Raw genomic sequence first — 25,382 nt, forward strand, 5'->3', positions numbered from 1 at the left:
CTTTTAAGTGCTTCAGTTCGTGCTCATCCTCTGTACCACTTAAAATGCTTTAATTCCTGCTCTATATGACCAAAGCAGTTGCTTATTTTACTTTTTTTCATCCATCCGACGCGACCTGCGTTTCATGGGGCAGGCAAAACACCCCCATCAGTGTACTTTTCAAGATAAGTACAATCTTTGCATTAATCTGTCGGTTCTGTTATCTGAAATGAACTGTTAGGTCAATTATCTTCAGTAAAGAGTTTATGAAGTCCATAAAGTCTGTAAATAATGAATTAGAGAGACTTTTTTTAGATTAATATTTTTATTACATTAACAAGAGATTTAGGCCTCCTTTTATGAAACTGCAATAGCAGTTTCTAGCGCGGGGAGCTGCACTGAATGGCCCGCACTGTTCCTGATGCTCATTGAGTTCCTATGAGCATAGGGAGCAGCGCAGGCCATTCAGCGCGGCTCCCCATGCTAGAAATTTCTATCGCAGTTTCGTAAAAGAGGGGGTTAATAAAGATGGAAAAATATAAATTTAGTGTAAGGTAGTAGGTTGGGTTCAAGCCAGTGATGTAAAGAGGAGCAGGAGAATAGGAACTTCTTCTCAAGAAAATCTGAAGTGGGTGAAGCTCCATAATATGAGGCTTGTGTCATTTTGGATTTTACCAGTGGTTTTGAGTGTTAGATTATAAAATACACTATTTATACACATTCTTGTAGAATCTACCAAAAATAAGGACATTTATACCTGTTTGAAAGAGGGAGGAACGTTGTTTCTTAAAATGTACATGCAATTTCTGCCACATGCTAATATTTTATATATTCACAGAGGCATCTAACTAGGTATGTACTTATCCTCTTAAATCAAATACCCTCTTATAAAATTATCCTTATTTGGCCTTAGAAATAAATGAAGCTAAATATCTTGGGAGGCATTCTATAAATGGCAATCAAACATGGGTGACAGAAAAGATCAGCACTCTTTATAGAATAACACTTGGCATCAATTCTCTGGGTGCCAGAATGCCCCCTTTTGGGTTGCATGCTATGAGATTTAAGCATTATAGAATAGTATAGCCAGATATGTGTGCAAATCCTAATCACTGCCTATTCACATCAGTAATTGGTTATTAGCATATTATTATTATTAACAGCTTCTTAGCCAATTAAGTTGCATGCACATCTTTGGAATGTACACAAATTTGGGCACCATATATAGGATCTGGGGACATATGCATAAGCAAAATACAGTTTCTTGGAAAAGTCTTCACACCTTTCATATAATGCTGTCTGAAAGCATAAGGAACCACAAAAAGCAAGGCAAAAAGCACAGCAATTATAGAATCAGAGGCAATTTTTATTTTGTCCAGTGTCTAGTGGCATAAATAAGACTCGACACAGCCATGTTTTGAGGCCGACACAGGCAGCTTAAAGTGAAATGCTGCTGCTGACCAAAGAGGAAAGTCGCATTGAAAATGTTGTATTGGTCCTGTGATACTTGACCTCTGATGTAGATATCTTTTTGCTGAAACATGGATGTGTTGGGTCCTTTCATTTATGCCACTAGACACTGGACAAAATAAAATTTATCTGTGGTTCTACAATTGCTATGCTTATTGCCTTGCTTTTTGTAGTTCCTGTGACTTTCTACACAAGACTGTTTTCTTCCTTCTTCTTTTATTACCTCATCGAAAACATAATTCAGAATCAATTTAAGTAAGAATTTGTTTCACTGATCTACATAACATATGCTACACTTTCAATCTGATGGAAAAATTATAGCAATATTCAAAGAGTAATCAAGAAGAAGAAAACATAATATCTTGATCATTTAAGTCTTTACACCAGGGGTGTCAAAGTCCCTCCTCAAGAGCCGCAATCCAGTCGGGTTTTCAGGATTTCCCCAATGAATATGCATGAGATCTAGTAGCATACAATGAAAGCAGTGCATGCAAATAGATTTCATGCATATTCATTGGGGAAATCCTGAAAACCCGACTGGATTGCGGCCCTCGAGGAGGGACTTTGACACCCCTGCTTTACACACACTATTTTGTGGAAGTCCATTTTGCAATAAGAGTCAGGAGTCATTTAGTATTAGTGGCTACCAAATTAGCATAGTGGGACAGTACAATTTTTGTTCATGCCTCTTAGCAGAATAGTTCAAACTCTTTCAAGCTGGCTGGGAATTATCTGCACAGATTTATTTTTATTAGATTCAGTTCTGGACTTTGATCTGGCCTAATTGAACTACACTGTGCATGCAGCTTATAGTATCCTATAACGTGCCTACGTTAAGTCGAAAACACACTCCTATCTCTCCTATGCTTCACCAATCTATATAAACCCCTTGAACTATGTGCTATAACACTTAAGTGCTCCCTTGTAGAATAGCACTATTGGCCAGATTCAATAAATGATGCCAAAAAATAGTCTATGGGATAATCAATGAGCACCCTGGCCCTGATTCTACAAACAGCATCTACCTGCTAGGCGCCATTGAGCATGATTGTCAATCATCCGCTAGGCACTGTTTATAGAATCACACCTAGTGGCACCTAAGCGATCTCAAGCCCTAGTAGGCTTTGGAAGCTTAGGCACACTACCATTTAGGCCAGGGTTTTCTTGGCGTAAATGAGTGCACCTTGGTTAAAAACCATGCCCAAAATCCACCCCAAATTTGCTGCTAACCAGGCCTATTTGCTGGTAGGTACTTCAGTGTAGATGCCTACCTCAAAGCAGCAAGCGCCTACTGAATTAGGTACCTTCCAGCTAATTGTATTTTTTTTTTTTTTTGTAATTATTTATAAAAGCACTTTAAATTATCAGTGCCGATTAAGGAAATTAAATTAGGTGCCTAGATCAGATAGACACACTAACCTAGGTACCTAGCTTCAGGCACCAATTATAGAATCTGGGCCCCTTTGTAGCATAGCATCTAGCAAGGATTCTCATGCCCAACTGTGGTGCAAAGATTTACACCAACTGAAAACTGGCATAAATCTTGAAGCGCAACTTGGGTACACATCCCTTAATTCTATAATATAATGCTGACTCACCCGTGCCTCTCCCATGGCCATTCCTTTCTTGGGTTGCACACAAGAGGATATGGGTATGGATTGTTATAGATTTACGTATAGCGCCAGATCTGACCATGTCCAGATGAGTGCCACTTAACATCAATTGATTATTAGCAGTCAATTATTGATTGTTGACAGTTCATTGACTAATTTATTTGTGAAATCTCAGGACTGCATGCAAATCCAGGGGTTAGTATACTTGTGCATATACGAACAAATTAAGGCACCACTTTAATGCACAACAAGCATCTAACTCCATGCATCGAGATATATAATTGCCTTTCATAGGGGCAGTTCTATAACTGCCCCACCTGTGTCCAACCATTCTCTGCCCATTTACATGACTCCCTTGCACACATCCTTTGCATATACATGCAATGTACTGTAAATTATGTATGCCTGCTGGAACTTATGCAGATAATTATACTTTATATTTATGAGCACCAATATTCTACACATGTACAATAAGTACACAAGGGATTCATAAATGTGGCATCTAAATTCAAGTTTCAATCCAATCCAATCCTTAGACTGATATACCGGATCATCCCTAAAATAGGGCTCGACTCAGTTTACAGATTAAATACTTAAAACATGGATGGCTACCAGTACTAGTAAAGGATTACAGAATGAAAACATCATTATTTAAGATCATCTAGTTTCTGAGTAGGAGAATCTTAAAGACTCCTGAAATAGTAAAGTTTTCAAAGATTTCCAAAAGCTTTGAAGTGAGAAGAGAGTTCTAATTTCAGAGGGAAGATCATTCCAAATTTTTGCAAAAGTATATGCAAAAGATCTAAACATATAACCTAATACTTTAGGGCCTCTTCTATTAAATTGTGCTAGCAGTTTTCTAGTGTGGGGAGCTACGCTGAATGGCTCACGCTGCTCCCGATGCTCAGAGAGTTCCTATGAGCGTCAGGAGCAGTGCAGATCATTCAATGCGGCTCTCTGTGCTAAAAACTGCTAGCACTGTTTAATAGAAGAGGGGGCCAGTTTCCTTAAAAGACAGAAAAGTGACTTTATATTTTTAGGAACTTCTTGAGTTTAACAGCCACAGGGAATTAAAAGCAATGGAAACCAACGGTGAAAATATTCCATGTAGAATTTTAAATATTACGTTAATACATTTGAATTGGATTCTTGAATGAACCGGAAGCCAGTGGAGAGCCTTCATAAGAGGGGAAACATGATCATTTTTTTCTTTTACCAAATATTAGTTTAGCTGCTGTATTTTGAATAAGTTGCGATCTTTTTAGATTGATTTACTTAAACTGATATAAAGAGTATTTGCATAATCTAGCTGTGCCAGTATAATAGCATGCACCAGCGCAGCAAAATGTTGTTGAAACAAATGGTGAACCTTTCTCAAGATCCGAAGGCTGAAAAAAATGTTTTTTTTTAAATAAATTGTTGATCTGGTAGCACATAGAAAGAGAGGAATCTAGATAAAAAAAAAACCACACAATATTTAGGCCAAAAATTGAATATTCAAAAGATATACTGCAAGTTGCAGTGCCATTAATGTGGTTTACAAAGCAGAAGAAAAAAAATATTAAACAGGAGGGAGCAGTAGAAGCAAAAGGACGAGGTAGAAAAAGAAAATCAGAACTCCATTCACTGATAGGAAAGAGATAAGGTAAGTTAGTATAGTAGGGATAAGGCTTAAGTCATTATCCAAAAGCAACACGATAAAGTAGATTTAGGGATCCTTTCACGAAGGCGCATTAGGGCCTTAACGCGCGGATGCAAAATTGCCGCGTGCGCTAGCCGATACCGCCTCCTTTTGAACAGGCGGTAGATTTTTGGCTAGTGCGCGCTATAGCGCACTCTAATCCGGTGCGTGCGCTAAAATACTTCATAAAAGGAGCCCTTAAAGTTGTCTAGTGAGGATTCAGCGCATATTTCATAGGGAGAGCATTCCAGAATGTCAGACTTATTACCAAGAAAATACTATTGCTGGGTGTATCATAGGTGATGTGAGGGAATCATAGGATGATTCTGCTGGAGTGAGCATAAGATGCATGAGGGTATGTAAAGGATGCTTTTTAGCATCTACTCATTACCCCTATGTAAGTAGTTGCGGCACCTGGTCTTAAATTTTCATCTTTATGCTGATGATATTTAGTTTTTGATTCCAGTCAATCAATCTATGTTTGAGGCCCTCGGTAAGCTTCATATATCTTTTCAAGTTATTCAAGATTGGATGCATGAAAACCAGTTGAAGTTGAATGTCATTAAGACAGAGATTGTTCACTTGAATCAATTGTGTGCTTTTTCCATAGACGTTGTTCAGGATAATGTGTCGTTGCTAGTATTGCAGCAGTGCAGATACCTGGGTGTAATTTTGGACTCTACATTGTCATTCAAGTCACAAGTAAAATTGGTTGTGTCAGGCGCTTTTTAACGGTTGCAAGTACTGCATTGATTAAGCGATTATTTGTCAGAGGATATCTTCAGAACTACTATCGTGATGATATTGAATCCTGTTTTTGATTATTGCCGAAATGAGTTGTTAAGGCGTTGCAACTGGCTCAAAATGCTACTGCCACATTATTGTGCATGTGTCACGATTTGAGCACATTAACACCAGTTTTGAGGGACTTCCATTGGCTGCCTGTCAGTGTGAACATTGAATTTAAGGTTATTTGCTTAATTTTCAAGGTTCTGTATGATAATGGTCCTATCAGTGCAAAGTAGTAAGTTGTACGGTTATTGGTTTTTGTTTTAAAGAGTTTTAGTCTTTTAATTTGTAATAGCTTTGCTGTTAATTTTATTTTGTGAAGTGGTATGTGTATGTTGTCTTATTTTTATTATGTATGCTTTGTTATAATCTGCATAGAATTGCAGGACTATAAATTTTTAAAAAATAATAAATGAGTAGATTATTTAGATAGAGAGGTGAGCTCTGGAACAACCTTACCTCCCCTCTTCGGAACTTTAGCTCTCTCCAAGTTTTCCGCAAACATCTGAAAACCTGGCTTTTCTCAAAAAATGTAAGTCTTCCTCCAACTTAGGAATCAAGGAAGCTCTTATATCTTGGCATCCCAAGTCCTCTAAATTTTCTTCACACTTCTACCTCTAACCCTCTGTTGTAGTTTGTTCCTATTTTTCCTACTGTAAACCGCGTCGAGCTCTACAAACGTGGAGATGATGCGGTATACAAACCTAAGGATTAGATTAGATTAGGTGATCATGACTGGCGAGTTTTGAAAGTACTACAATGACGTACAAGTAACCAGTGGGCGGATTTCAGGAGAGGATTTACATGATCAAATTTGGTCTTGCCTGTGATAAATTTGAGGGCAGTATTTTGCCCTAGTTGCAGATTAAAAATGTATCCTTCATACAGCACACAATCTGACCTTTTGTCAGCAATGCCTTTCTTCTTGCCACCTTCCCATAAAGGCTATGCTTACTGAATAATCTTTAAATCAGTCACCATTTTCCCATTTCTCATCTAGAGACCTTTATAGTTCTCTTAAAGTAGTATTAGCTCTACCTCAGCAGGTTCTTAATCCACTTCAACTGATTTTAGAAGAGTGGCTTGACCAAAGCAATGTCTTGTTTTCACATTACAGCGATGGACATGAAAATGTTCCAGGGGATTTTCATAGGCATTTCTGTATAGCCTTCCTCTAATCTGTACCTGTGAATAATTTTTACTCTGCAGTTCTTTTGGTACTTCCAAGTAGCAGGATGGAAAATATTATGCAGCGTAGGAATAGAGAGTGTAAAGCAACTCATATTTTGCATGACTGCGAGGAAAAGTTTAAAATCATCAGTGCTATAGGTTTTCTGTAGCTAGTGGTTTGCGGTCCATAGGCATTAGGGATGCAAGCTTGTGTTTGAAGGTGTTACTGTTGGCAATCCTATCTCCATCACTGGAAGAAATAAAGATGGAGTTTGGACTTTAAAACCTACATTATAATTATAAAAAAACAAATAAACCTACATTATTTGCAGGAATGAGAGGAGTGTCTGGGGCTTGCTTGCTGTGGGACTTCAACTATAAGTTGGTCCCAGCTCTGGTCCTAACAAAAATAACTTTTTGTGCCCCTTTCCAGCTACCGGGTAAAGTAGAAGGTTACATCCATGTTCAGCATCTTTAGAAGTTTGTTTCAAATTCACTTCATACTTCATTCACTTCAAACAGCTTGATTATTCATCCAGAAGTTAGGGCCAGCGTTAGGGGAGGACAAATAGGGAAGCTGCTCTGGGCCCCATACCGCCATAGGGGCCCCTCAAACCGGGCATATCTTCCCTTTTTTGGGCCATCTCCCCCCTCCCTACCTTATCCTTACCTTCACAATAAGTTTCAAGTTTATTTAAAAATTTTATAAACCACCCAATCAGCCTTCTAGGCGGTGAACATTATGGGGCTCATAATCGAAAGAGAAAAACGTCCAAAAACCGGCCTAAGTCGGCACTTGGACGAACATTTCTCAAAAACGTCCAAGTGCCGATAATAAAACTGGGTTTTGGACGTATTTAAAAACGACCTAGGCCTTCATAGTGCCGCTGAACGACCAAAGCTAAACGGGAGGAGGAGGAGTGTTGAGGGCGGGACGTGGGCCGGCTTAGACTTAGTCGTACAGCATGTATAACCGAAAGTTTTACAACAGAGCCTAGACGGAACTTGGACGTTGTGACTTAGACCATGTAAAACATGGTCTAAGTCACAAAAACCCACCTAAAGTCACCAGATAAGAACTGAAAACACATAAAACAGACCCCCATACACTACCCCAGTGATCACCGACCCCCCCACCCCCATAAAATTTTAATCACAACTTTAAAATTCAGCCTCCAGACCATCATCACCTGGCCGCCTGGTATAGGAAAGCCTAGTCGTCCAGCACAGAAGCAGCTTAAGTCATCTAGGGGGTGGGTTAGAGACCCATAGAGAGGAGAACCCATGCCCACAAGCCCCTGTAATCACTGCATTGATACTTAAACATGTGCACTGCCCTATACACCCCCAAAACCCTTTTTTACTGTCAAATAAGTGGCTCCTGCAGCCATAAGGGCTATTGGGGTGGTAGTTAAGTGGGCCTAGGGATTCTGGAGGTGGTTTGGGGGGGGCTCACCATGACCTATAAGGGAGTTGTAGTGAGATGAAGACATGGCACCCTTTTTGTGATGTTCACAGCAGTGCCCTATAAGGTACTCCATTATTTAGGTGGCATGTCTGGGTGTGCAGTCCATCACTTTGCAGACCCCTCCCATGTGCAACAGGGCTTGTTCTAGGCATTTTGGACTTGGATGGAAATTTGGACGGAAATGTGGTATAAAGATGGATGATTTAGCGGCTTGGACGATCAGATCGGCAGGACATATTAATTAGACGATTTTAGAAACGAAAAAAAAGTTGGACGTATCTTTCGAAAATGTATCTTAAGCTGCTTTTTAATTTGGACGACTTGCGAGATGGACGTAAACGGACTTAGACTTCCCTTTCGATTATGCCCCTCCACGTTAAAAACATAATCAAAGTTCTAAAGTTTTTTTTTAAAGTTTACAGTTTATTAGGTTTTTATATACCGCCTATATAGGTTATCTAAGTGATTTTTTTACACTCAGGTTCTCAAGCATTTTTGCTATCTGTCTCTCTCTCAGAGAGGCCACGATGTGGCAGTCGTTCTCACAAGTTGCATGCAGCTGCACTGAAGCTTCTCCTCTGACACAACATCCTGTTGCCGCCTGGGCAGATTGCGGCAGAAGAGAAACTTTGGGGCAGCCGCGTGCAACTTTTGAGAAAAGCTGTTGTGTCATGGCCCCTCAGAGAGAGAAAAAAAAAATTATTTTAAAAAGTACCCGCTAAGGTAAGGGGAAGGGAGAGAGATGGCCTGACAAGGGGAAGAGGTTGAGTAGTGATTCAGGTTTATTAATTTCTGGTTTATTGTGTGGATAAAGAGGGGGGCAGATGCTGGATGGAAGTAGGGGGAGTGAGAGAGGAGAACAGGAGCTGTAAGGAAGTGGAGAGGAGAATAGATGATGAACGAAGTGGAGAGAGAGAGAGAGGGGAACAGATGCTAAGTGGGAAGAAGAGAGGAGGAACAGATGCTGGATGGAAGTGGGAAGAAGAGAGAGGGGAGTAGATGCTGGAAGGAATTGGGGAGGAGAGAGAGGGGAGCAGATACTGTATGGAAGTGGGGAGAGAGAGTGGAGCAGATGCTGGATGGAAGTGGGGAAGCAGAAGCTGGATGGAAGTGGGGAGGAGAGAGAGGGGAGCAGATGTTGGATGAATATGGAGATGAGAGAGGAAAGCAGATACTGGAAGGAAGTGGAGAGAAGAGTGAGGACACATTCTGGATGTAAAGAGGGGATAAAGAAAAAAGGGGACATGCTGGATTGGGGGAAGAGGATAGAGTTAGTGAGATACTGGAAAGGGGTAAGGGAAAGAGGTGGCAAGTTGTAGGTAGACACAATGAAAAGAGGGAAGTTGAGGACTGGATAGTAAGAATTTAATCTAGATAGAGGAGGAAAAAAAAATTGAGAAGGAAGATCAGTGCCGAAAAGGAAAAGAAAGGGAGAGGAGAGAGATGCAAGAGCATGGAGGGGTGAGAGACATATACTAGATTGGGGGGGAGGAATAGGGGAAAGAGACAGATATCAGATCTGAATGGAGGAAAGAAGGAGAGAGAGATGCTAAAAGCCATCGGAAGGAGGGAGGGAGAGATGGAAGGGAAGAAGACAGAGATGCTAGACTATGGAAGGAGCGGAGGGAAGAAGGTTGATGCCAGACCAATGTGTGTGTGTGTGTGTGTGTGTGTGTGTGAGGGGGGGAGATGGAAGGGAGAGGCAGACAGTTTTATAAGGGGCATAGAAAGAGAGCAGATGCCATATGGAAGAGGCATAGAGAGGGTGGACAGTGGATGGAAAGATGAGAATGATGAGAAGATGAGAAAAGGAGAACCAGTCAACAAATGTAGAAAAAGATATCTAGTTCTTTTATTTGATAATTTATTTATTAATTGCTTTAGGATAAAGTAGCATTGTAGCTGTGTTGATAAATGTTTATAAATAGAAAATGGAAATAAGGCGATACTTTTATTGGACTAATTTTAATTCATTTTTGACTTACTTTCAGAGACCGATCCCCTCTCTCCCCCCTCCTCAGGTCAGGACAGAGATACTGTAATAACAGTATACTTTACTAACCTGAAGAAAGAGGTTTTGACTTCTGATAGTTAATTGAGAAATGTATTAGTCCAATAAAATGGTGGGCACTAAATTTTCTTCCCATCATGTCTCAGGCTTCCTACCCAAATGCAAAATATAAATACCTAAGTTGATGGGCTTCCCAAAGCTGTGCTGGCTGAAGATCTCTTCCTTTAGTTTGGTGGCCAGAACTCTTCAAGCTCTGCAGAAGGTGGTAACTCAGAGACACTTCCACTAGCTGCAGAGCTTGGAGATTAATGTCTGCCACACTGGAGGAGGTGGTCTTCAACTGGCAGGATTTTGGAATCCCCACCAGCCACAGCTAATTTTAGGTGAACTAGACCTGGGATCACCTTTGTGTTCATTACAAAAAGAAATGCATATCTGTTTTTATTTTTCCAGTATTGTAATACTTGCTGAGTTTAATTTCCTGGGGTTCCCAGTTCAATTTCTATGTCTATTTGTGACCCCTTGTTCTGTATTTGGTAAAGATCTGTCTCTGTTTTTATGTGTAAAAAAGTCATTTAAGGTTGTTTTATATATGTTAGAAATGGGAAGTGAGGATATCAGGGGGGAGGGTGGACTCTAATTTTTTATGGGCCTTTTGAAATAATTCTGAAAACTGAAAAAAAAACAAAACGGGTTTGTTATGATAAAAGGTGAGAATACTTATTCTTAATTACATTTTGAATATTTATATATGAAATTGTAACAGAAGAGGCAAGAGAGATGTCTGAACCAACCGATAGTTACATTTAATTCAAGCCACAAGATGTATAAATAAAAACTGACAGTTTCAGAACACTGACACGTTCTCAAGCAGGACAAAGAGAATAATGCGCAAATTGTCCCCTGAGGAAGGCAACTTAGCGTAACGAAACCCGGATCTTGATTGGGACTTTTCTTAGGATCCCATTCATCTGGGATTTCAAATGGTCTTTTTTAAAGACTTAGGACTTTTATATTGTTTATACATCTTGTGGTTTGAATTAAATGTAACTATCGGTTGGTTCAAACATCTCTCTTGCCTCTTCTGTTGCCCTTATGTATTCTTGTCGAGGCTTATTTTCTTCTTTTTCCCTTGTCCAGAATATTTATATACAAGTATATATTTTTAACATTGAAAATGCAGATTGCCCCATGGGTCCTTCCTGTAAAACAGGAACCAGACCAAGAGACAAATTCTATTCCTCACATCAGTAGAACTCAATCTTTTTATTATGCTGTCATGGTGGAAGAAGTGAAATAGTTCAGTTCAAGGAATAGTTTTCATTTATGATCTTTAGAAGTATGAAATATGCACAGCGAAAAGAAACAGAAGAATGGTTATTTTAAAGGGGCTGGAATATGCTTTTTACCATCTTACTTTAATATTTTATCATGTCTATTAACTTTCTCTATACCCCTACTCCCTACGCATGATAGCCTCTTCCTGTCTACTTTAGTTTCAGGTTCAGGTTTATTAGATTTGCTTGTCCGCTTAGGAATTCAGAATCCATAAAGTCTGGGATATGAAAGGAACACTGATTGCTCCAAAGAAAGAAAAAGCAAAGATTCCCAGCCTTTAAACAACCAACAGTAGCCATAAACTGGCAGTTTAAAGATCTAAAAATGCTAACCGAAACAAGTGTGCTTTAAACTGGTGTTTAAACATGGATAAAGATGAAATAAGCTGTAAGGCCCCAGGCAGTTCATTCCAAAGTACTGGGCCCACACCTATACAGTACTAATCTTATGCAAAATGTAAGTTTGATATTTTGTAGAGATTGATTTCTAAGTACCTGTCTCTAAATAAAATAATACGTGAGGGGCATAATAATAATAATAAAATAAAAAAAAAAACGTCTAAGTCCCCTTATGGCCTAAGGCCTTAAACGTTGAAAGTAGAAGCAGGGAACATGTCCATTATAAAAATAAAAACGTCCAAAAAGAGGTTTTTTTTAAAAATAATGGCTTGCCTCTAAGTTCAGCTGTTTAAACGCCCAGACCATCACTACGTCTACACTAACAACATATAATCAACCTAAAAAAGGCCTAAGTCCCAAACGCCCAACACAAGAGCTTTAAGCCGAAGGAGGAGCCAGTCCTTTGCCTAAAATCTGGATTCTATAACTGGTGTCTGTCAAAAACAACACTGGTTAAAGAATCCACCCCCCCCACCCCCCAACATCAGGCGAGGAGGAACCTAAGGCCTCCTGCCCCGGAGACCCGCGACCCCCGCCAACAATATCGGGCCAGGAGAGAGCCCAAGCCCTCCTGGCCCTGCCGATCCGATCGGGCTAGGAGAGAGCCCAAGCCTTCCTGGCCTCGCCGATCCAATCGGGACAAGAGGAAGCCCAAGCCTTCCTGCCCGGCGGCACCCCCACCCCTCCACTACGATCAGGCAGGAGGGAGCCCAAGCCCTCCTGCCTGGGTTGGGCCCATGTGCCTAAAAGCCTGCCCCGAGGATGGGCCTAAGACTATTGGGTTGGCCCAGGCGCCTCAGGCCCCACATGTTGGCGGGGTTTGAGCCACCTGGGCCAATCAGGCCCTAAGGCCAGCCATTCAAGGGATAGCTGGCCTGCCGAATGGAGGGGCTTGGCACCTATCTGTACGGCCAATGATTTTCAGGTACAGGGGTGCATGGGTGGGTGTGAGGTCGTGGAGTTGGCAGGGGGGTCTCGTGGGTTGGCGGGGGGGCTGATCGGGAGTTTGGGGGGAGCAATCGTGGTTGGGGGGTGCATCGTGGCCAGGAGGGCCTGAGATCCCTCCTTCCCGTATCTTAGTGGGGGTGGCGGGTATGGGGTTCGCCTGGGCAGGAGGGCTTGGGCTCCAACCTGCCTGATCGTAGTGGAGGGGTGGGGGTGCCGCGGGACAAGAGGGCTTGGGCTCCATCTTGCCCTGATAGAGTCGCGAGGGAGGGCTGATCGCTGCAGGAGTGATGGCTCATCTCTCCTGCCACGATGGTGATCGCCCATCCCCCTCCAAACTGAGGCACTTCGGGGTGAGGATCACTGGCAGGGGAGATGCCCTGCCACGATGCTCACCCCAAAGTGCTGCAGTTCGGATGGGGGTGGGCGATCACTATCGCAGCAGGAGAGATGAGCTATCTCTCCTGCAGCAATAGTTGCAGTAGGCGGTAGGCAGGTTGCTGGGGCTTCTGAGCTGCAGCAATCAGCTCAGCGGCCCCTTTTTCAGCACTTATACCTGTTTTGACTTGGTCTAAGGCAAAACGTATAATTGCCGACTAGACAATCTGCCTAAACTTTTGGTTATACCTGCTGTACGCCTATGTGTAGGTCGGCCCACCTCCCGACCACCGCCCACCCTTCCCCTCCTCTAAAAACACCTCTTTTTGCTCTATGCGTTTAGAGGCAGGGGATAGGCCTAAGCTGGTTTTAGATACGTCTAAAACCAGCTTTGGTTATGGGTACTTGGACGATCAGTCTTTTTGATCGTCCAAGTACCCATTTAGGCCACTTTATAGACTTTATTTTTTTATAATGAGCCCCATAATGTTTGATATTGAATTCTAATAAGTGATACAGGACACTAACCTCCTCTTTTACTAAGGTGCGCTAACCGATTAGTGCACGCTAATGGAATTAGTGCATGCTAATTGGTTAGCGCACCTTAGTAAAAGAGGGAATAAAACTGTTGTTTATGAAAAGACTTATGTTTCAGATACTGGAGCTGCTACTATCTGATCTCATTCGGAGTCTAGGTTTGGATTTCCAAATAATACATTCAACCACTTCTAAAATTACTCTTGCTGATATAGCACAGGCCTATTTAGGGATAGTGTGGTAACACAGCAGTGATAAAAGGACCCCTTTGAGTAAAGTAATTTTTCATTTCCATAGCAGAAAATCTATTTTCTGCTAAAAGAAAAATACACTGGATCAAATGCAATATGCACATGATATTTTACCACAATTTGATTAGTCATTTTCTTCTGATAAAATATCATATTTATATCTTAAAATAGTTCAGTAAAAGTTCCACTGTAATAAGGGCATTATACCAGTTAACATCAATCATATCTTAATTATTATTTTTTATTTGTTTATTTAATTACATATGTTATCTATTCAGATGTAATTTAGGCTCTCTTTTATTAAGCCACAGTAGAATATTCTTCCATGGCCCGGAGTGCTAAATGCTCCAACATTGCTCCGAACTCGGTGAGCATCGGAGCAGCATTGGAGCTTTTAAGCATTCTGGGCTGCGGTAGAAACCTCTACCAGGACATGGGGTCCTTTTACTAAGGTGCGCTAGTGCATCTTAGCGCGTGCAAAAAATTAGCGCACACTAAATCCTAACATGTGCTAACACGTCCATTATAGCCTATGGATGCATTAATCCATTATAGCCTATGGATGCATTAGCACATGTTAGCATTTAGTGCACAGTAATTTTTATCACATGCTAAGGTGCACTAGCGCGCCTTAGTAAAAGGACCCCTTAGTAAAAGGGGGGGAGGAAGTGTTAATTAAGATTAATTGGAGGAAAAAATATTCAAACAATGGTAGTATCTCTGTCAGGAATAAAAAATTGATGTAGCTAAGTTTTCTGACGAGAAAAGTCTTTGACAGAAAGAACTTCCATTGCAAAATGTCAGAAAATACATTTTGAGATAGAATCATTTGCAGAAAGAAATGAAATTGTCTTGCTCATATGTGCCAGTTGACAGATTCTAATAGCGCCTTACATGCCTGTGCAATAAACATTCAGCTGATTCATCCCAGAACAATAAAATCCCATGTCCTTCCATATAGCAAACAAATTAGTTTTTGCATATCTCTGTGCCACTGGCTCTCGTGTAAGTTAATCCTTTCTCACATCAATTTTTCACCAGCTTCACTCTGATGTTGATAAAGGAGACGGCGCTATCAAGTACATCTTGTCAGGAGAGGGGGCGAGTTCCATCTTCATTATTGATGAGAACACGGGCGATATTCATGCTACAAAGAGACTGGACCGTGAAGAACAGGCCTACTACACACTGCGAGCTCAAGCCTTAGATAGATTAACTAATAAACCAGTGGAACCCGAATCAGAGTTTGTCGTTAAGATCCAGGATATCAATGACAATGAACCCAAATTTATGGATGGGCCTTATACTGCTGGAGTACCAGAAATGTCTCCTGTGGGTAAGTTTCAAATATATTTACGTTTATTAGAACTGTCGTGAGCAACCTAAAAGGATCTCAAACAAGTCAGGTCTTCAGTAAATCCCTAATGAGCATGCATGATATAAATTTGTATGCAATGGTGGTTGTATGCATGCAGATCTACAATACCTCATACATATTCATTATGGATATCCTGAAAATCCAACCTACTGATAAAATCTTGATAGGAAATTTGTCTTTTACTATTGGAGGAGTGTGTGGCGCAGTGGTTGGAGCTACAGCCACAGCCCCCTGGGGTTGTGGGTTCAAACCTCGTGCTGCTCCTTGTGACCCTGGGCCAAGTCACTCAGACCTTCATAGCCTCATGTATGTTAGGTAGATTGTGAGGCCACCGGGACAGATAGGGAAAATATTTGAGTACCTGATTGTAAAACCGCTTAGATAATCTTGATAGGCGGTATATAAAAAACCTAATAAACTTGAAACTTGAATCCTTTTACATTTATTAGGGGATCATAAATAAACTGTCCCAGGGAATTATTTTATAAATTAAAAGTGATTAGATGTGTTAAAAATTATTTTGTATTTGATCTGAAATTATTAATTTAAGCTATTATGTTGTCTGCTTTAGACTTCTGCAACTTCCTGTATGTTGGTGATACTGAACTTTCTGTTACGTTCTTATAAATTTTGAAAATTGTTGCAGCTAGATTACTTTTTCACACTAATCATTCAGAAAGGATAAACTTTATTTTATTAAAACTTTAAATGTTATCTATTCATGCTCATTGCTCTTTAGAACTGTATGCAGTGGTATGTAGCATTTTACATGTTTGTCTTTTGCTTCCAAAGCCAATTCTTTTAGATGATTTTGAGCAACTAATGCCTTATTATTTTACGACCCCTCAATTATTACATTAGATACATAAGATAATTTATTGTCATTTTCTAATTGTATATCAGGCCATAAAACTTTGGAATTCACTGCCATCTGAAATAAGAATGGAACACTCTTACTTGAGGTTTAGTAAATTACTGAAATCTTTTCTGTTTAAAACGTTTTTAACTGCTCAAATATAAAAACTAAGGAACGGTGTGCTTTGCTGAATGTCTTGACTCAGTTATGATAATATAATAAATGCAGGAACAACGTGAAATGATATTAGGGTCCTGGTTCGATAAATGTCACCTAGATTAGGCTTCACTAGTTCCCTTATCACGGATGGCTAGTGATGCTTAACTAAAATCTGCATGCAAATTAGTTGTTTTTAATGGGTTAAATGGCATGGTAATTGACTACACCATTAAAAAAAACATTAAAAACAATTATTTTAATTGACATTTTAGATTGTGTGCAGATATCAATGCAGTACCTAGTGACATAGGCAACAGAACACCTTTTTTTTGGGGGGAGGGGTACAAAATCTCTACCCTAGCCCAAGAAAGAGCCTGTGGCATGATGACTCCCCAACCTACCTTCCTAAGTCACTGTAATTTTTAATCGTTGGGTAGCTGCCACACAATGTCAATGAATAGGCCTCCCCCAGAATTCTTCATTCTACAGTGACGCTGCGCAGTGTCTGCCTACGGCTTTAAAATTGCAGCGGCCAAGAGGAGATGGGTGGAGGAGTAGAGCCACAATTGACTCTTTTGCCAATTTTTAGGGAGGCCATGGCCCCTGTGGCCTCCCCCATTCTGACGCCTAAGCCTAGCGACACCGAAGTTGAGGCGACACCCAATGATTAATGATGCCTACCAGAAAAGAAGGCATGGTTAGGGGCGGAATATAGGTGTGGTTGACTTAGGGATCGCTAGGCATCAGAGTTAGGCGCTGGTAAATTAGGCAAGATAAAACCTCTAGGATGCCTAAACATACCTGGGTACTGACAGGTGTGATTCTATAAGCAGCACCTAGCAGTTGATTGACAACTGTGCCTATCAGCACCTAGAAATTAGGTGCAGTTAGGCGCCATTTATAGAATCAGGCTCTAAAGACCCCCTTTTTACAAAGCTGCAGTAGTGATGCTGCTGTAGTAAATGCACTGAAGCCCTACAGGCTTTGGTGCATTTACTGCAGCAGCATTGCTACCGCAGCTTTGTAAAAGAGGCCCTAAAAGGATACTGCCCTATGGATCTTGGAGGATATTTATATATATGATCACATCACCCCCTGTTTAAAAAATTTAATTGGTTACTGATAAATTTCTTATTTAATTTAAAATTTTAGTGTGTAAAGCAGGGGTGTCCAACCTTTTGGCTTCCCTGGGCCGCACTGGCCGAAATTTTTTTTTCTGGGGCCATACAAACGCGCAAACTCTGCAGCAAGACAGAGGAGGGAGTCGGCAAGATGGTAAACTCCCGGGGGCAGCAGAGGAAAACACTGCATCGCCCTTGACCGGGACCGCACAAAATACTTCACAGGGCCGCAGGTTGGACACCCCTAGTGTAAAGTATACTGTATTACAAGCGATTTTTGTCTTATTTAAGTAGTTTAGTTATTCCATATATTCCCTCAAGGATTCTTAGATCTCTTCAAGATGGTTATGCCCCATTCCCCAAATTCTATAAATGGGGCTAATATATATATGTGAGCATGTGCCCAATTTGCATACACAATTTAATTAAATAACGAGCCAATTAGCATCAATAATTGGGCTCTAACAATCTCAATGCTAATTGGAATCAACTAAAAGTTATGTGCACATATTTATGTGCCTGAATCCACATATAAAAGTTATACATGGCTCTAAAAAGGGGCCATGGAAGGGGCCTGGGATGATTGGGGGCATTCCTATAATTTATGTGGGCTGTTATAGAATAAAATGGATCCACGCTTAATGTAGGCATGTTTAGTTGGTGTAAATGACTGCACCTAAAGTAATAATTCAGTGTTGGTACAGTCCATTGTGCTTGCCCAGCTGGATTATTGTAATTCTGTTTATACGGGCATCAAACAGGGTAGTCTAAATCGACTACAGTTAATATAAAATATGTCAGCTAAACTTATTTTCAAGAAAAGAAAGTACGACCATGTCTCTCCTTTGTTGAGAAAGCTTCACTGGCTCCCAGTTCATTTTAGGATCCAGTTTACGTGTGCATATGTTATCTTTAAGCTTCTCTATGGAATATTTGATCCTTTAGTTCCCTTATATTGGAATACTACTAGATCTTGTCATTCAAGGATTACACAGAAATATAAATTATTGTTCCCCTCTTTTAGAAGAATTAAATCTGTTGGGAAGCTTAGTCAATCTCTATGCGTTCAAACTGGTAGAAATTTGGAACAATCTCCCTGACTCTGTTAAGATTGATAGGTCAGCTACAACAATTTTGTAAAGCCCTAAAAACTTTGTTGTTCACACATCTTAATGGTTTACCTACCGAAGTGACAAATTGATAGCATTTTCACATTTTCTGTCTCAGGTTCGTATTCTTTTGTTTATTCTGGTCTTAATTATTTGTGAACCCAGTTGAGCTCTGTTAGGAGATGACCCGGTATATAAACCAAAATCTAGACTAGACTAGATTATCCCATATCAAATTGTAGACAGATTTTCATTCACACGGTATAATCACACACACTCTTAAAAGTATCTAAATATTCAATTTTCCACTTTATTGTGGGCTTCAGCGGTGATGCTTAATGCTCAAAATTTTCATAGCATTAAGATTTAGACACCCACCTCCTTTTCATTCTTATTATAATTTTAACTTAGCCATTTAAACAATCGTTTAACTTATCTTAAAGGCAGGTTTGTCTGTCAGCCAGGGGATATTCATCCAACATGTTTTGCCCAAACCGGCTCTTTCCCTATTTCTGCTGTACTCCATTCACTGCTCTAGTGTCTTGCCGGTTTGGGCAAAACATGTTGGTTAAATATCCCATAGCCAATGGACAAACCAGCCTTTAAGATAAGTTAAATAATTATTTTGATGTCTAAGCTAACATTATAATAAGATTGAAAAGGGCTAATGAGCAGGTGGGTGTCTAAATCTTAATGCTATGAAAGTTTTTGAGTATTAATTGTCACTACTGAAGCCCACAATAGGTGGAACATTGAGTATTTACATATAGAGGTTCAAATGATCACATCTAATTGGAAAAATCATGATAGGATTAATTTTAGTTTTTGGTGGGCAACTGTATGTGCAACATATAAATATGAAAAGATTATGGCAGAGCGTTTAGGGTTTGTTAAATCCTTTAAGGGGATTTGGGGTCCATTAACTAATTTTGTCACATTATAATTAAAGTGATTCCTTTTTCTTTATGTTAGATTCCTTTGCACATCAGGGTGGGGGGTGTATTATTTATTTAGAGGTATAAATTTGATGATATTCTATAATATTGATGAGTATAATATAATATCATTACTGTTATAGGTTAAGAAGGGATTTAAAATTTTTATTGTAATATTTCTGATGTTAATAGTGTATTTTCATATAGTTTTTTTTTTTTTGATTTTTCAAATGTATACATTGTTAAGTTCAAAATATCAATAAAGAAATTAAAAAAAAAAAAAAAAAAAGAGTGTGTATGATTATACAGTATGAATGAAAAGCTGTCTGCATCTAAAGTTAGGTACAGTTCCTGGCTTATGGAATAGGACTTAGCGCATGTTTTTAATCAGCACTGATTTTTTTAATGCAATTTATAGAATTCAATCCCATACCTTAAAGGCTTGTTGGGAATCTACACGGTCCTGTGGGTTTTTTTTTTTTTTCTTTGTTTGTTTTGAGGGGGAGGGATGGCTCCTGTTTTCTAGAATTGTCTTCCAAATTTATTTTGAGGAGATAGAAGTTTAAAAAAAAAAAAAAATCTTATTAAAGACTAATTTATTCTCATTACCTTTAATATTCAGCTTGAGCGGGACAGAGAAAGGTGTTTTGATGAAGAAGGAGAATGTAGTGTAATACAGTACATTGAGGTTCTTGTAGAGGAATGTTATCTTTGTCCCGTTTACAATAATGGAGTTCCTTTCTGCAAAATTGTGTGTTTTTATTGTAAACCACCTTGATTCATCAACTGCAAACTGTAATTTTTATTTTGCTGAATATGTGTTCATCTTTGGATTGTTTTTATCCTATTTGTTGTAATCTATTCCAAACTGTTTGGTACAGTACAGATAAAATAAGTATCTGTATTGTATTGTATGGTATCAGTGAATACTAGTACTATAAATTGCAAGATGACAATTGAATAATTTGGATAGCAAGTCATGATGACTTAGGTCTCTGCTTACATACACCATTCTCTGCTTTCCATTTTTTAATTTTTTTTAAATTGAAATTTAACATATAACAAGTGATTAAATAAAATTCAATGAAATTTTATAGAACAAATGATTTATCAATGTAAAACATAAATGCAGAGAAGACTAAAAACATCTATGTAAACAATTTTAAATATACATATGTAGCCATACAATTAGGTAAAGACCAAAGATTAGATAAGATTCAATTAGAACTCATTTAAGTAAATTAGTAATAAGTAAAACATGAGGATAAGAAATTATAGTTACCAGCTGAAATGTAACAATTACCTTAAAAATGAGAAGAAACATTTGTTATTGGAAACCATATTTTGTTAGTTTTAAAGCTCCTATTAGTAAGAGAATTTGCTTTGCATTCATTTTTATGAATCATCAAGACCGTAGCCCACCAAATAGAGGTGTTTAATAATTGAGCTGACTTCCAGTGTGAGAGAATCATTTGCAGAGTAAGAGCCATAAGAATATCGAGTAACTTAGAATGCCATTCGTCCAGTACATCAGGCAAAGCAAAAGAACGAAAGAGAATAATATCAAAAGATAACTGAGAAGAAATAGGAAGTATAGTGCATATGGTTTTCCATACTGATCTCCAAAATGGTTGAATATTTGGGCACTATACCAAATTAACAAATCTATACCACTTTATGTAGGAGGTGCATTCAATTGGATGCACCTCCTACATAAAGTGGTATAGATTTGTTAATTTGGTATAGTATTTTTTGAGCCACTTTGGGTGATAATATTTTAGGTTTTGAATATTTGGCAGTCATAAATCATATGCTTAAGGTCACCTAAATTTCCATTACAATGCCAGCATTTATTTGAATTTGTTAAATGGGCCCTATGTAGCTTGCTAGGAGTCCAGTATGCTTTATTGAAAAAAAAAAATATAGTTACTGCATTAAACTGGTGGATAGTGTAGGACATTGTGTATACTTAAAAAAATTTATCCATTGATCATCTGATCCTGACCAAGTAGATTCATATGTCCAAATGCGTCCATTCTCTCCTTTCCAACCTCAGCCTTGATTTTTCTCCACCAGCCCATAAAATAGCCAAATTGAATTGCTTTGTTTTTACAAAAAACATCAAAACTACATTGTTTTAGGATTAGGTGATTTAGTAGGTTGGTGCATTAAACAATTAGCTCTAGATACTTAATTTAATTCCAGGCTCAGTGCCAAATGGATGAGCTCAGAAAGCGCTGTTAAGTTAAAATTGCTCCTCTTTGTGTTTAGGGTTCGTTCTTTCTGGTTTCCTGACCATTTTGTGTTGTATCAATGGATTTTAATTGGCTGTATCTTTAAAAGAATGCCTTCCTGTATTCCTCCTTGCCTTGAAATTACCTGGAAGAAGGCAGAACAATTTCTTCTCTTATGTTTGAACATTTGATAAATTGTGCTCTGTTCCTGCTCTTACTGATACAGAATCCATAATCTCATGTGGGAATACTTTCCTCTGAAAGTCCAGGACAGACAACCATATTAATCTGCTTATACCTGTAAAAGCAATGGATTTATTTCCGTCTAACATTTCAGTTCAAATTTCTGATTCATTCCCTATATCTTAATCAACATAATTATTATGTACTGTGTCAATAGCAGAGAAAAACATTTAACAGTGATAGATATCCACATAATATTACCTGTGAATTTAAGGGCTCCCCCCAAACCTACTATATCCTCGTGTCTACCACTCCACTAGCCCTTATAACTGCAAGAGGCACCTATATGGAAGTATAGTGGGGTTTTGGTGGGCTCATACTTAAAACCATAGAGTGCCTTATGGGTCTGGCTCCTCCTCTCTATGGTTCACTAGCCCACCCAGCTGGCTACTTAAGACACCTGTATGATTCTCTGCTAGAATTTTCCATTCTAGGTGCTGCTTTTCTAGACACTGATAGATAGATACTCTTTCATTCAGAATTCTTTTGGGTGTGAGAGGGGGTCAGTTACCATTGGGGGAGTGTGTGTTTGTAGGTAGGGGTCATTATTTAATCCCTCAAGTGGCATCTGGTCAGTTTGGGTACCTTTTTTTGGCACTTAGATGCTTCTAAAAAAAGGTATAGTCCCAAACATCTAAGTTCTGTCCAGGACACTTTGCAAAAGATTTGATTTGGCACTTAGATGCTTCTAAAAAAAGGTATAGTCCCAAACATCTAAGTTCTGTCCAGGACACTTTGCAAAAGATTTGATTATCCCTGTGAGACGTCCATGTCTAGCTCATCCAAAGCCCACCTATAATATGCCTCTTAATATGCCCAGCCCTCCTGAACTCTGGATGCACAGTGGGTGAAATATCTTACTAGACATCCAGGGAAACAGTTTTGATTATCGGCACTTGGACGTCCTGTCGATTAGGATGTCCAAGTGCTAATTTAGGTGAAAAAAAGTCTATCTTGCTATGTGGAAAGAAATTTGATGCTCACTGTTAATGGTAGTCTCTTTCTCATGTCAGTCCTGTAAGTAACCCCTCAGCCTTTGATACACCCTGTGCAGATCAAGTTCAAAACTTTGAACCACACCTAGTACTACCATGACTACCACATTTTTCTCTGCCACCACCTCTGGCCCTGGTCCTCATAACCCCTGTTGAAACTTTCCCCCAGGCTGATGCTGCAGTGCCATTGATTTGCCTCCTTTAATATCTTGACCAGATCTGTGGCAAAATGTCCAACTCCCTGAGCACTCTTAGACGCTATCTCCCAGGATATGTAGCACAAGCACTAGAACATCAAAACTAGCCAAAAAAGGCACTCTTTTTATATGCTACCATCCATAAAGAAATCAACACAACTCTCCCTGTATATTGCATTCCTATATATTGCATTCCTTTCCTAACCCATGTCACAAAAATTTTATTTAACCCCCCCCCCAAGCCACTCCAGGCATGATTGGAACTGCTACTAAAGCTCTGTCTACCAACCTAGTTGGCAGGCTGTGCTTCAGAGCTGGCACTGCTAGCCCAGATGCAATACCATAGTGCCCACACACTGCACAAAGCTCTAAGAAACATGGATGATGAAATCACAAGCCTGAATAGTGCTATACACTGAAGACTGGCACTGGCCCTAGGCTATTGCACTTTAGACATACACACACACATCCTTCTAGCTTGGATCTGACACACACACTCTCACATACATACACAAACACACCCACCCACCCCCTAGACATCCTTCTAGCTTAGATCTGACACCCACACACATATCCCACACTCACACCCACACATATCCTTCTAGCTTGGATCTGTAGGCTCCAACAATGTTTTCTGCCCTCAAATGGAAGACTGAGGTCACCCTTCTCACAATAAACAGAATAATATCTTCAATTATCAAACTGTTATGGTACCCTTTCAAGACTAAATCATTGGATGATAAAAAAAAGATTCCTTGAAACAGATGTACTGCTCATCTTCGTTCATCTCATCTAGTACATTAATATCAGTTCATCAACGAAAAACAGGAAGAGACTCTTTCCTTGTTCCTAAATACATATGCACTTTACAAAAAGAAAAATTAGTGAAATGCAGAAAGCACAAAATTAACATTGGGCACAGAGAGGGGTGATCATTTTATATACATTAGGGATTCATATAAGAAGAAAAACTTTATAACAACTCTGTTATATGATCCCTGGGTCAACATGTGGTAAGTATACTACAAAAAAGGGTTGTGAGTGAAAGATGAAAACACATCTAATTAATCAATTTGATAACTTTTCTTAAACATTCTATAAAAGCCACTTAAATTTAGGCATTAAAATGTTTTCTGCTAAGTGCCAATTTTATATTGTGAATTATGCAGTTCATTGTTATAAACCACAAGTGCAAATCCATATTTTAATATCTAACTTTAGTCATGAGCACCTAGGCCAGGGGTAGGCAATTCTGGTCCTCGAGAGCTGGAGCTAGGTCAGGTTTTCAAGATATCCACAATAAATATGCATGAGATAGATTTGCATCTCAAGGAGGCAGTGCATGCAAATCCATCTCATACATATTCATTGTGGATATCCTGAAAACCTGACCTGGCTCTGGTTCCTGAGGACCAGAATTGCCTACCCCTGACCTATGCCTTCTCAAAAGCTAGTGTAAATATTCATGGATAACTGATAATATTTTACAACCTTAAGGCCAAATTCTATAAATGGCACGCACATTAGGCACCACTAGACGCCCTAATTGTGGCCACCAAGCAACGCCTAACTTTGGGATCCACGCACAACTTTTTTTTTTTAAATTGGCTCAGTTGGAGTGGTAATTGACCATGCCAGTTTTCAGCCAATCAAAAAAAAAAAAAAAAAATTACCAATTAAGAGTTTGGTGCTGAACTCTTAGGATGCCTAGCGACGCCTAAGTGGAGGTACCCTCCTACGCCTAACAACACCTACCTGAAATGTAGGCATGGTTAGAGGCAGATAATAGACATGGTAAACTTAGGTATCACTAGGCATCCAAGTTAGGTAATGGTATATTAGGCCTAGTAAAACCTGATCTAATATACAGGCACCTACCTCTAGGATGCCTAGTGATGCCTAAACATGCCTAGTTGCCACTAGGCCTGATTCTACAAATGGTGCCTAGCAGTTGACAACCGCACCGAGTGGCACCTACAATTTAGGCAGGCTTAGGCATCATTTATAGAATCTGTTCCTTAGTGTGTAAGTGCTGGGCATGTCCGTGACTAACCCATGCTCTTTCCACATCCACACCCTCCTTGAAGTTGCATGCTAATTGAATTATGTGCTAAATGGGGGATTCAT

At 39.4% G+C, this 25,382-nt stretch overlaps 1 protein-coding gene across 4 annotated transcripts in view; it reads left to right on the forward strand.

Annotated features, from left to right (window-relative positions):
• CDH7 (cadherin 7) overlaps positions 1-25,382 on the forward strand; it is a 390,069-nt gene that overhangs the window by 184,325 nt on the left and 180,362 nt on the right. For all 4 annotated transcript variants that reach the window (XM_033934193.1, XM_033934192.1, XM_033934194.1 and 1 more), the window contains one exon: positions 15,070-15,364. In XM_033934193.1, coding sequence (XP_033790084.1) covers positions 15,070-15,364 — 295 coding nt within the window. The remainder of the gene's footprint in view (positions 1-15,069; positions 15,365-25,382) is intronic.

Source organism: Geotrypetes seraphini, chromosome 2 (assembly GCF_902459505.1).
Source record: "Geotrypetes seraphini chromosome 2, aGeoSer1.1, whole genome shotgun sequence".
NCBI lineage: Eukaryota > Metazoa > Chordata > Amphibia > Gymnophiona > Dermophiidae > Geotrypetes > Geotrypetes seraphini.